Raw genomic sequence first — 12,705 nt, 5'->3', positions numbered from 1 at the left:
CTAATGCAAACAGCACATTTTGCAACAGTTCCACAATTTCTTTTCTCAGAGAATCCATCAACCACTAAGCCTTTCCCCTCACAATTTCTTTCGCTCTGCCAGAATCAAGAAACGCTGATCGAAACAAATAATTTGCATGATCAGTGTAAATAATTAGTACACTAAATTTCACCAGACATGATGAGAATAGAAACTTCGAGTCGTCCATATTGTTGCAATTAAAAAGAAAAAGCCTTTAATTTTATGCAGTCATTATTCATTTATCAGCCTGTATGTGCTACCACCTATAGTTGTCACAACCTTGATGACCACCGTACCTGACCCTCTTCACTGTAACTTTGTCTACATTTTCTAAGAACATTTTGCCTCTTTGAACTTTGCCTCTGTACATAGTAATAAGTACATTTATCAGAACTTCAACAGGCAACCTACTAAAATTTGACATAGCTCATGTGTACATATAATGTCAACACAAAGTTGAGTCGATATGATATATCAAATGTGGTATAAGCACAATTGTACGTGTAGATTTTTCACTTTTACTCTTTCACGCAGAACACTCATACGATTGCAATTTGGCACTTATGATAGCAATTATTGTTACATCCATACCAGATGGCATCCTTATATGTTAAAAGACGGATGCAAACTATTTTTTTATGTACTGCAACCCAAGTACTAAAACCTTTATCGGACGACTTATCCTAGGCCGAAGCATCATCATATATTCTCTTAATATTTGACGAAACTGCTAATTAAAAAGTATACATAAATCAAATACATTTAATAAAACAATACTTACTAATCAGAAGGAATTAATAAGTATTATGCCAACCCTTGACAGAAATTGCATTTTGATAACTCCTTTATGAGTTTCAACTTCCTAGAGTATTTGAAAAAGCTAGAAATGAGAGCAATTGGAACAGCTCAATGCAACAACTGTCCAGCAGTGAACAACAAAGAAATGCACGAAGAAAGGGGGGAACATGGTGAGTAACGACTATTAATTTGATTCTGAGCATGAAATTTTAGTTGCCAAAATCTTTAACTAAATACTAAAGATACAGGAGGCATGATCAAAATGGACTGGAATGTTTAGAAGCACAAAACAAAAGCCCCAAAAGAGATCCTATATCTTAAAATCAGAAACGTTTTTCCTAAATTGATATTTCATCTTTAGTTATGTAGAAATGCAAATATTTCACTCTTCAATTAGCGGTTGGCTTCCGAATATAATTTCACACTACAACTAAAAATATCATTATCAATTTCAATCTCAATTGTAAACCGTCACTAAAAATAAAAAGGACCAAGTGGCCCCATAAAAAGTTTGATTTTGTAACTTTTGTAAACTGGTTTGTGTTAAGAATTTAAAAATGCCCCCACCCAAAAAAAATTCTAGATCATTTAAAGCTTTTCTGTAATTGGAAAAATATACTGTTGCACACATATAAGTTTGTAATAGATTTAAACCCTTAACTGCCGCGGACGTATACACCCTTTCAAACTACTATCATTTGCTTTGCGCTGCTACCCGTAAAATTATTCACAAAGCTTTGGAATGCAACACCACAATAACCTTGACAGATTATGCGAAGGAGGATACTATTTCAGAGAAGTGTGGAGAGAAATTGGAGAGAGCTAAAGCGATGTGTCTAAAGCGATGAATGTAATGACTGCGTGATATTGGCTGGTGTTGTTTGAGTAAAACATTTTTTTTTTTATTCTGTGTCCTCCGTTTTCGTTTACTTTTTGTAGGAGGTTCCAGGAATAAAAAAAGATATAAAGGATGTTTCAAACCCATTTATCTTTTTTGAATTATAGTTTGATGAACTGCTCATGTTTCATATTGTTACTGAAACTAACCATTTTGTAGACGAGTATATGAACCAACACCTTGCAAATGAAAAATCAAGAACAAAATCATGACATTCAACCAGTTCAGAAGAAATATATGTTTTCTTAGGCATACTGATTTCACATGGTATAACACTGAAACCTGATATTACACTTTACTGGTCTAAAAATGTCGATCGAAACTTACATCTTTTTATTATACTTTTACTCAAAACATGAAAATTTTGTGCATTCATTTTTCCTTTATTCTTTATTTTGTGAAAGTAAACAGTTTTTAGAAAGTAAAACCTGCACTTATTTTCCCCCAATACATCGCATAACTACACGCACCTGTGTGAAAAACCACGGCATTGGGAAATGAATCTTGTACGTTACAATAAGTTTTGGAACTTTCTACAAAAATACTCGAGCAGCTCTTTATAGTACCTCAACCAAGAAATCTCTAGCACCTTCCACTTCTCGAAATTACTATGAACGTATGAGGACCGGATATGGTTACACTTACATATAGGGATCAATTACATTTATTCAACCACAATATTAATTAGTCATACAGAAATAAGACCACAATGTCATCATGTCTGGCGGCTTTTGGTGACTTCTTGCCAAAACTATCACCAGCTTGGCAATATCTCGCTGTGAGATATCCATTCACCTCAATGTTAAAGAGACTTGCCCTGTACTTTTATTTTTCTCGCAAACTTCACCACTTCCAAGCATTTCTTGTTAATACATTATGCAAAAAATACTATAATTTCACTAAAAGTATTTATATATACATAAAATCTGTTCAATGAAGTGAAAATAAAGGCTGCATATTAACTTGCGTGCAAACACACACACCTGAAATTCTAAATAATTACCTGAGTTATAAGAGTGGGAGCCATATGCATTAGCTTTCTGGAACTGAGTATTTGTAGTCGCACCATGAGTGTTAGTTGCAGGAGGAACCTGTAAAAGAAGTGCTAACGTAAGCAACATGTTCGAACTACTAACACTGTTGAGGATAACAAAGGAAATGGCAGATTTACCCCCCATGAGACTCCCTTTCAGATATTACAAAGGATAACAACGATTTTGACGATAGTATATAATCAGCCATACATATTTTAAAAAGGTGAATTAGAAGGGGCAAAAAGTTGATTAATAAAGAAGAAAACATTTTAACTATACCATATAACTTTAAAAGTTAATTTCAAAAATAATTATTAGTCATGCAATATAAGCTACATTCTTCATGACACTGTGCAGCATTAATATATTTTTGTAACCACAAAAGAAATTTTAAACACATTAGATTGGAAAGCAAACTGCGTCATTTTAAAAATCATTTCAATAATATTAAAATGCATAGACAGATAGATACACTCTATTACATGTTTATTATTTATGATTTAACACAACCAAATATTAAAAAAAAATTAACCCTTTAAGCTGCTTTTATCTGGTCATGCAATTTGTTGCACTGTTAATTTAAAATACTTTACTCTCCCCAGGGCTTATGCATATTTCTTTGCAAAAAAATAAAAAAAACTTCTAAAGACCACAACAGAAAAAATTAAGGACTAGCAGTCCCATATACAAAATTTCAATGTTGTATGGCTACTTACATATAGGGATCAATTACATTTATTCAACCACAATATTAATTAGTCATACAGGAATAAGACCACAATGTCATCAAGTCTGGCGGCTTTTGGTGACTTTTGGTTTTTGAGTTATGCGAGATACATACAAATCTCTTCTGAATCCATTTTATAATCTACTTTCAGTCTGTACATACAGATGTCATGCAAAAACATTGTTTAAATGGATAATTTCATTGAAATATGACACCCGAAATTTTTAGCAGCAAATATAATACTTCCTTTACTTCATATAAGGAAGTAAAAAAGGATATTATTTTATTTTCAGCAATAGCAAAACACTGCTCTTATTTGTTAATAAAAGAATTCACATTTGTGCTTTTAGGTGAAGGAATATGTACATTCAAAATTCGGTGGGACCATGGTCTTTCCAGAGGTGATGAAGAAACATTAATTTTTTGCATTCAAATAATAGATATTTCAAACAGATCTACTCAATAATAAACATTTTTTTGAAAATCTTTCGAACACAGCAATGAATGGACCTCGATTCAAATGCTTCTAAACTTATATTATGAAATTTTTAATTTTGTCCTCACAGTAAATATATGTGAATATGCTTCACCATGAATTCAATTGCACCAACTATCTAAAATTTGGCATGAAATATCAGTATTTTATAGAATATGAATATCAGCATTAATATCATGATATCAAAACAGCATCAAGAAATACTGATATTATTAGTATTAAAAAATATCAGTATTTTGGAATGCATAAAAACATAGCTAAATTGAATTATAATTTAAACAATTTTACAAAAACTTAAGGTCTCGATAGTAAAAAGTTAATCCATAATAAAACAGAAATAAAAAATAAATAAAATAAAACTACTGGAAATAATACACAGGTCCACATATGCACACCATAATGCTTAACACGTTGAGCGCGGCGCCGGTCCCTGGGGAGCGGCAGTGAACTTTCCGTGTGGCCGGCATCGGTCCCTGGGGACAGGCACTGGAATTTTCGTTTGGCTGGCATCCGAGCAGAGTATTAAAGTTAAAAAATAAGTATAGTCTCAATAAAATGTGATCAAATATAGTTTTAATGAAATGTATTGAAACATTCTAAACAAAAATACGGCTTATCTCGCTGCCGGCTGAATGGAAAGGACAGCAAACTCGGCGCCGCGCTCAACGTGTTAATTTAGAAATAGTAGTATATTCATACATTTTACAAGTATAATGAACCCACTTTAAGAAAACATAATTTCAAATGACCTGGGTCTTCAGTAGAGATGTTTATATAGGGATGTTACCAATTATGTGCTAAAAAATAGCGATCACTTTGAGAAATATAGTCAGGAAACTTACTGCCAGTTTCAAAGTTCTGTGTACTTAGCAAAACCTTTTTATAACTTTTACATTTCAGTTTACTGGTTAATACTATTATAGTTATCATAATTAGTGTTTCCAATAATAAAATTTTTACATATCATGGTGTTTTTACCTTTTCTATTTTGTGTGTATGCATGTGGTATGCACGTTCGCATGGATACAAAGAAATTGTCAGTTATTATTATTAATTATTAGTTGAATGAATGTATAATTTTCAATTCTAATAAAAATTACAAAGTGTTTCTTATAAAAAAAATAGCTACAGAAATTCAAAGAAAAAGTGATAGAAAACTTTAAAAAATATACCAAAAAAAGGACAAACATAATTTGAGTACAAATAGCACTTCTCTTACCGGGAAAATAGGTGGAGCAGCATAATGTGGAATGCCACCTGGCATCATGCCACCAGCAAAATAATAGCCATACCCTGGAGGAAGAGCAGCAGGGTTGAATAATGCTTGGCCATGAGCTTGTGTGCTAGCTTGCCCTTGCGATAATGTAGTAGCAACTGTGGAGGCATCAGTATCAGCTCTACTGTACTTGCCATCCGCTATAAAAATAATAAAATATGCTGAATTTTTATGTGGTATCAAAACATAGCATTATTAAAATTATGAAAGGATTAAAATGTGGTACCAAAAAATTGTTTTAGATAAGATATATAAAAATTTATGCATCACATTAAAGTCATTGATGCATTGTTTGCCAGGTTTCCCATTTGAGGATTTTGTGCACATGTCCTACTGAATGAAGTAAGTTTACAGTTGATATAGTGCAATACATTTACATTTACATGAACTTATTTTCCCTCTATTCTAGTACACTGGTTATCATAAATTAAGCAAAAATCACAATTACTGAAAACGTTACATGTATAATTTAATGAAACTTACCCACAATATACAACACAGAGTAAGGTATCAAATAACATATAAAAAGAAATTACCAGACAAATATGATAGTATAGAAATTAGCACATGTATAAAATGAACAAATTGAAGGTGTCAGTTTGCTATAGGAAAAGTACCTTCAATATGGAATATGATCGCCTCTAGAAGTAATACACATCAGCAATGTGTGATGTTTTCAATTATGCGGTCTATCAGTTCCATAGGAAGTGAGAGCCATTGCTCTTGCAAAGCAGTTGCAAGCACGACTAGGATATGAGGGGGCGGATTGAGAGCAGCTAGACGTCTCCATAAAGCATCCCAAACATGCTCGATAGGATTCAAGTCAGGGGGTCGAGATGGCCACACCATGCGCATAACTGTTTCCTGTTGAAGATAATCATCTACGATGCGAGCCCTGTGTGATCTTGCGTTGTTGTCCTGTAACAGGAAAGCATCGCCTATTGCCCCGGAATATGGGCACACATAAACATCAAGGATGTCATCTCCATAAATCTGAGCATTCACGTTTCCCCTTGGAAAGACATGGAGGTCTGTGCGTCCATGTTGTTGTGCCCACTGAAAACGGTCCCTCCTATGGCGTGCCGTTACCGCACACAAATGGGTGGTCGCCTCGCATACAGACCACCTTCGTGAAGCCTTTTACGCACAGTTGACGTTGACACGAACCTTCAGGTGGCTGCAGCAAGAGAGGATCTAAGAAGAGTTGGAGTAGCGGTTCTATTCCTGCGTGCACATAATGTCAAATATCGGTCATCGGCGCTCGTCGTAGCAGTTGGCCGTCCTTAGCTGAATCTGTGGTTTGAAATTGCCTCCAAAGTCTATGAACCACAGAAGGGCTCACATTTAGCCATCTGGCCACTTCTGTTTGACTGTCCTGCCTCTAGTCTCCCAATGGCTCTCCATCACAGTTCTGCAGGCAAATGATGCCTGGAGGTCATTGTTACGAATTGGCTATCTCAGATTTCTGATGTCACTGTCACAGTGAAATATGTGGGCTTGCTCTCAAACATGGACTTTTACACTTCTCGCAGATGACGTATTCCGAAAGGAGCGCCACTAATTTGCATATCGCAGTTTTACTCAGCTACTCTTAATTGGCAACATATTCAAATTTAATACGGTTTGGCTTATTTTTGAGGGAGTTATCCCTATTTTTGTGATTTTTCCTTAATTTATGATAACCATTTGTAATTTGTAATTTATGGTGTTGCTTTTTCTCTAGGTGAAACAGAAATTCTGAAATTAAAACTGAAAATTCATTCCTATATTTGCAATTACATTATTCACTTATTTTACAAAAAAATTGCATATTATATAGATATATATGGGAAACCAGAAAGTAATGCTATCTTTTTACATTAAATAAAAAAAGTAAACTTTTTAATCAATAATGTAATCACCCTCATCATCAAAAATATTTTTGCCATCTGACAGTGCAAATTTTCAATGCTAGATCAATAAAAATCAATTGGAATTTGAGCAAAATATCTAGAGATGGAATTTTGAATATCATCTAAATTTTCCTTTTTTTGGAGGGGGGGATCATATAGTAAGTGCTGTAACACTCAGAATACATGGGAATCCAACAGTGCAATGTCGGGCAAGTACAGTGGGAGAAACAATATGTTCCATTCCAATTAATTAATTTTTTCCAGGCTTTGTCATGCATTATGTTGCAGAATAATGCCTTTTTTGCTGACAAGCACTGGACACTTTTCAATTAAAGGTTAATTTACTCGATCCAATTGTTCACAGGTCTGTAAAGAAGTACCTGTCGAGTTTTTAAATGGATCTTCATTCAACAAAAAGAAGCCTCTCAAGCCCACTTAACCTTCCAGCACGCGCGCGTCGTATTTTTTTTACAACATCCGTTATTTTACCGTTTTTGGCACGAAAATCGACAGAAATGAGTGAATATTAATAATAAATTTGTTAAGAAATAAAATATTAATCTTATTATTGCAAAATACGACTGATATCACATTCAAATATAATTATTTTTAAGTTCTTATGTTAGTTAGATAGAAATGCAATAATGTATTTCATTACAGAAAATTTTAAATTTATTATTTAATAATTACATTTTAAAATCGAAGCTAATTTTAATATTCATCAAAGGCAAGTATAGACAAATAAAAAAGGAAAACGCCTTAATACGAAAAAAAGTAAGTTTAGCATTACTTACTTCTGCAAGGAAAGTTACTTCTTAATGGTTATAAAAATGCACTTTAAACTAACTTTAATATTATTTATTTCTAAAAAAACAGAAATAAAAGAAAATAAGGAATGGAAATCACTATTCTTCTCCCATCGAAAGGTTTCCTTGTCTTCCTTTTCTTCATCAGATAATTCTTCAAGAATGCGAGGAAAATTAGCTGGTTGCACATATTTTTTGCCATGAAAACCGATATAAAATTTACAGAGCCAAATGTTTTCAAATTAAAATAATACATGGCAATTAATAAGACAAAATTACAAAATATTCGACAGAAAAAATATTTTCCTAATTTTCACCCATGACCATGCGCATGTTGTAACTTTCACAAAAAAAAAAAAAAAAATTACTTTCTGTTGGCACATTCCATGATGTGGTGAAGGGTAGAAAGGTGGAATAGAAATGACATTCAGACATCTGTTTCGATATGTAGTGCATTAAAAACTGAAGTTGTAAATTTTGTGCATACGCAAATGCTAGAAGGTTAAAGGCAGCAAAAGATGGATGCAAACTTTTCTTTTATGTACTGCAACTCAAGTTTTATAAATAATAAAATTTAATTGACTAAACATTGCAGTTCAATGATTTGAAGAATTCTTCAATCAGCCAAAGAGCTACATGTGACAATTTGTGCTAATGCGACTAAAAATATTCCCTGGTAATTATTAATAGGCACCATTCTATGCCACAGGAAAAAACAAAGATGGAGACATAAGGAAACATACAAATCCTTACATATTCCTAGAAACAGAGATTTCTGCAGACAATCAGCTTGCCTCCTCACCAAAAGTCTGGTTGGTCTCGTCACTGCCAAGACCTTGCAGATCTTACAGAATCATTTGTAATTGGTACTGTGAACCAATCATCCTTGGCCACTAACTATTTTTTTAATGGCAGAGGAGAAGAATATGCAATAGAGGAACCTGTGCAGGTTGCTGTTCCTTTTAACTGAGGGCAGAACTTGTGAACTTTGGAGCCATAGCCTGGTCACCACACTGATAAAGTCATCAGCATTCTCTGGTGTAAGCGATTTCAGCAACATTTTCCTTGCAAGTGGAGAGCACAGCAAGCATTAATCTTTAGGAATAGCACAGTGTATTTTCAAAACAATTTAATATCAATGATCAAATGATCCATTATTACACTCATTATTACCTCCAAAAAAAAAGTTATAAGTGAAAAGCTGGTCAGATTTGGATTTAAACAATGGACTTCATTTCCAATAAAGCTTCATTTCCATTTCCAATAAAGCTCTGGTTTCAAATGATTGTGTACAAGAGATAAAACCTCTATCCTAGGCAGAAGAATCATCATATATTCTCTTAATATTCGACTAAACTGCTAATTAAAAAGTATACATATATCAAATGCATCTAATAAAACAATACTTACTAGTCAGAACGAATTAATAAGTATTATCCCAATCCTTGACAGATCACAAATTGTATTTTGATAACTCCTTTATGAATTTCAACTTCCTAGATTATTTGAAAAAGCTTGAAATGAAAGCAATTGGAACAACTCAAGGCAACAACCGTCCAGCAGCAAACAACAAAGAAAGGGGGAACATGGTGAGTACAACTATTAATTTGATTCTGAGCATGAAATTTTAGTTGTCAAAATTTTTAACTAAATACTAAAGATACAGGAGGCATGATCCAAATGGACTGGAATGTTTAGAAGCATAAAACAAAAGGCCAAAAGAGATTTTCTGCTAATTATAAATGCAATAGATGATCTAATAAATGCTTATGAACTTTAGATCAGCCATCTAGTACAATTATTTTTATTCGAGTATGGATGCAAACTAAGCCCACGTAATGGTGTCATCTGAACAATCCAATTTGAAGGAAGCATTAATGCAATGGTCCAACTGTCATAGTCCTAAGGTGTATGACTCTGCTTCCACTGTGTAAAAAGATTTAGAAACCAATAAAGTTGCACATATGTGAAACTGCAGCTCATTCGCGAAGATTTCAACCGAATGTCACTTTCTGCTGTCTAAGTCTTTTGCTTACTAGTCAGATACCACACTGGCATTTGGTTAAACAGTTAGAATTTACACAAAATCCTTATAGTTTCAATGACACAGGAAGGTCTGGTTTCCTGATAAACAGAATTTGGCTAATGCTCCATTTGAAATTCGTACAAGGAGTTTCTGAATATTAACTACAAAGCATGACTTCATACACATCACACTGAAATAAATTCATCTGCAACAAAGGACGGATGGCCAAGAAGTTCTTCATTGTGGACTTATGTGCACGAAATCTGAATTTTCAGGTTCTCTTTGGCCTCACATACAACAGCAAGAAGAACCTCTATTGTTGCACACAAAGGCTTATAAACATCTGACTCCCTGAACAGACCTTAGCTGTTAACAGTTCCATGAGCACAGTATTCTTCTCCCATTACTTAATCATAATAAGGACAGAAGTCCCATCTTCTCTTAATATTTGACAAAACTGGTACTTTAAACATATAAATAAATCAAATACATCTAATAAAGCAATACTTACTAGTATAAGCTACACTTCCCATGCCTGGGTCCCGACCAGTCATGCTAGTAGGAGCTTGGAATTGCATATCATAGTATCCCTATAAAAAAATTACGAGCAATAAATCTCCAATTGGCATTGCTCTTTCCAAGTGCATTTGGAAAAGAAACCATAATAAAACAACCTAAAATAGCTAACTTATAGTTTTGGTACACTTATTATTGGTATTTGAGAACTATGATATGTTAAGTACTGATTGATATCCCAGTACTAACGAAGCTGAAATATAGATACACTAAATATTTATGCACTTTTACTGGTTACATTTGAGTGCTATCATAATGAAACAGAAGGTCAAATTATACTGTCCTACAGAAATTCTATTGTTTTGGAAATGCTAACATTTTCTTAATGGTATTTATTTACTTAAACAATTAAAAAATAATTTTTATAAATCATAATCACATATAAATGGTGGGAATTCTGCTTTCCTTCTTCAACCCCTTTTAAGATCATATGTTAATTTAAATACTCAATGCTAAGATGTCTTGTCACTGCACAGCTTCCAGAGTAACTTACGATGTCAAAAATTTAATATTTTCCAAGATGTAATTCATACCAGATGGCATCAGGATGAATCACACCAAATGTAGGCAAGAAATGTTTCACTTACTCAATTAGTGAAGGTTTCATAGCATTTAACAATATCACTTGTTGGACTACATGCCCATGATCCAAAAGGGTTAGAAAAACTTTAGATATGACAAGGGTTTATAGAGTTAGAATGACCATAATCACGTGTTTTAAGCAATAACATTTGTGAAAGATGAGTTATTATATGCTTAGTTAACAGTTAGGCTAAGTGGAAAGGTATTTGCTCTAAGTATTCTGAAAAGGATGCCTGTTAAAAAAAAAAAAAAAAAAAAAAAAAAAAAACTATGCTTTTTGGAATATCTCTAGTATGGTGAGAAACAGAAGACCATAAAAATTTTATTCCACTTTTGCAGTATGAGGATATTGTTAAAAAGAACTGAAGAGCCTGTGAACCCTAAGCGCTAATGTTTGGCATTTGCAAAATAAATACTTTCCATTTATCATATTCATTACAATGAAATTAGATACACAATAAGAGAACAAAAGTTTTCAATTATCTTAATATACAATAAAATCTGTTGAACATTATGATCTTGATATGTTAGAGCCCATTATACAGGCTTTATTACAAAAGAGAAGGGGGAAGCCAGTTATTTACACAAACAAAATTAACCAATTTGATGACAGGTGATCTTTTGAAACCAGCTTTGAAATGTTTAGACAATATTTAACATTATCAGTTATGAGCAGAGCCAGCCAACCAGTATAGTGGTTAGCGTCGGTGTTTGTAAATGTATAGTCGGTGCAGCAGGGCACCACTGCACTTAAATATATGGTGAGCTGAAAGTCTTCTTGTATGGTTTGGTGGAAAATTCGTCCCCCCAGGGTGCTCTCCATCAAAATTGGGGATGGAACCGAGCTAGAATCGCACTGTCACCTGTTAAGTGCTCAAGGCTGATGCTAATGACAGGCGTAATCTAGCGCTCCTTGTCATGAGGAATTTCATGAGCTTGGGCTGAATATGTCAGACACGTGAGCATAAGCAACAACAGTTATGAGCAGAAATTAATTCCATACTTTCCATTTAAAAATTGGCCCTCTTACTACTACTGTCTTCGAGCTGTGGCTATTCAACAATTATCAATTCGTAGCTACTCTTTTGTAAAGGCATACTGTCAGATTTCAAAAGTGCACTTCAAGCTCTACTGAATAATCAAAATACTTCCCAAAGAACCTTATTATTTCCAATGGATACCAGCCCATGTGGAATTATGTGAAACGAAAAAGCCTGATACACTGGCTAAAAAAGAAACTTTTGATAATGCATTAATCAACTTTTTTTTTTTTTTTTTCCCCTCCATATCACTAAACTGTTTGTTAACCTTCTTAAGCAGGATATGATTCAACGTGCTATGGATAAGAGATAGAATATTTTGGGGGAGGAGACAACTTTCATTCCCAGTTTTCTAGGAAAGACAGCGATGTCTGACCGGACATGACCGTTTGCGAGACCGCATCTACAGAACTGAAGAGGTGGATTCACTGGACTTATTTTGTGGGACTCCAATCAGTCTATGATTTTTTAACATTTAAATAACTGTATTACACTTTTGCAGTATGAGGATATTGTTAAAAAGAACTGAAGAG

The 12,705-nt window shown here is 33.7% G+C and overlaps 1 protein-coding gene across 5 annotated transcripts in view; it reads right to left on the bottom strand.

Annotated features, from left to right (window-relative positions):
• Positions 1-12,705, bottom strand: part of LOC118193293 (ubiquitin-associated protein 2-like) — an 89,769-nt gene that overhangs the window by 11,865 nt on the left and 65,199 nt on the right. For all 5 annotated transcript variants that reach the window (XM_035364350.2, XM_035364353.2, XM_035364352.2 and 2 more), the window contains 3 exons: positions 10,486-10,564; positions 5,194-5,390; positions 2,721-2,808 (listed from right to left, as the gene is read on the bottom strand). In XM_035364350.2, the coding sequence (XP_035220241.1) occupies positions 2,721-2,808; positions 5,194-5,390; positions 10,486-10,564 (364 nt within the window). The remainder of the gene's footprint in view (positions 1-2,720; positions 2,809-5,193; positions 5,391-10,485; positions 10,565-12,705) is intronic.

Source organism: Stegodyphus dumicola, chromosome 4 (genome assembly GCF_044657685.1).
Source record: "Stegodyphus dumicola isolate Sdum_Otavi_A_Nest chromosome 4, ASM4465768v1".
In the NCBI taxonomy this organism is placed as follows: Eukaryota; Metazoa; Arthropoda; class Arachnida; order Araneae; family Eresidae; genus Stegodyphus; species Stegodyphus dumicola.
This window is presented reverse-complemented; position numbering and strand designations above follow the sequence as displayed.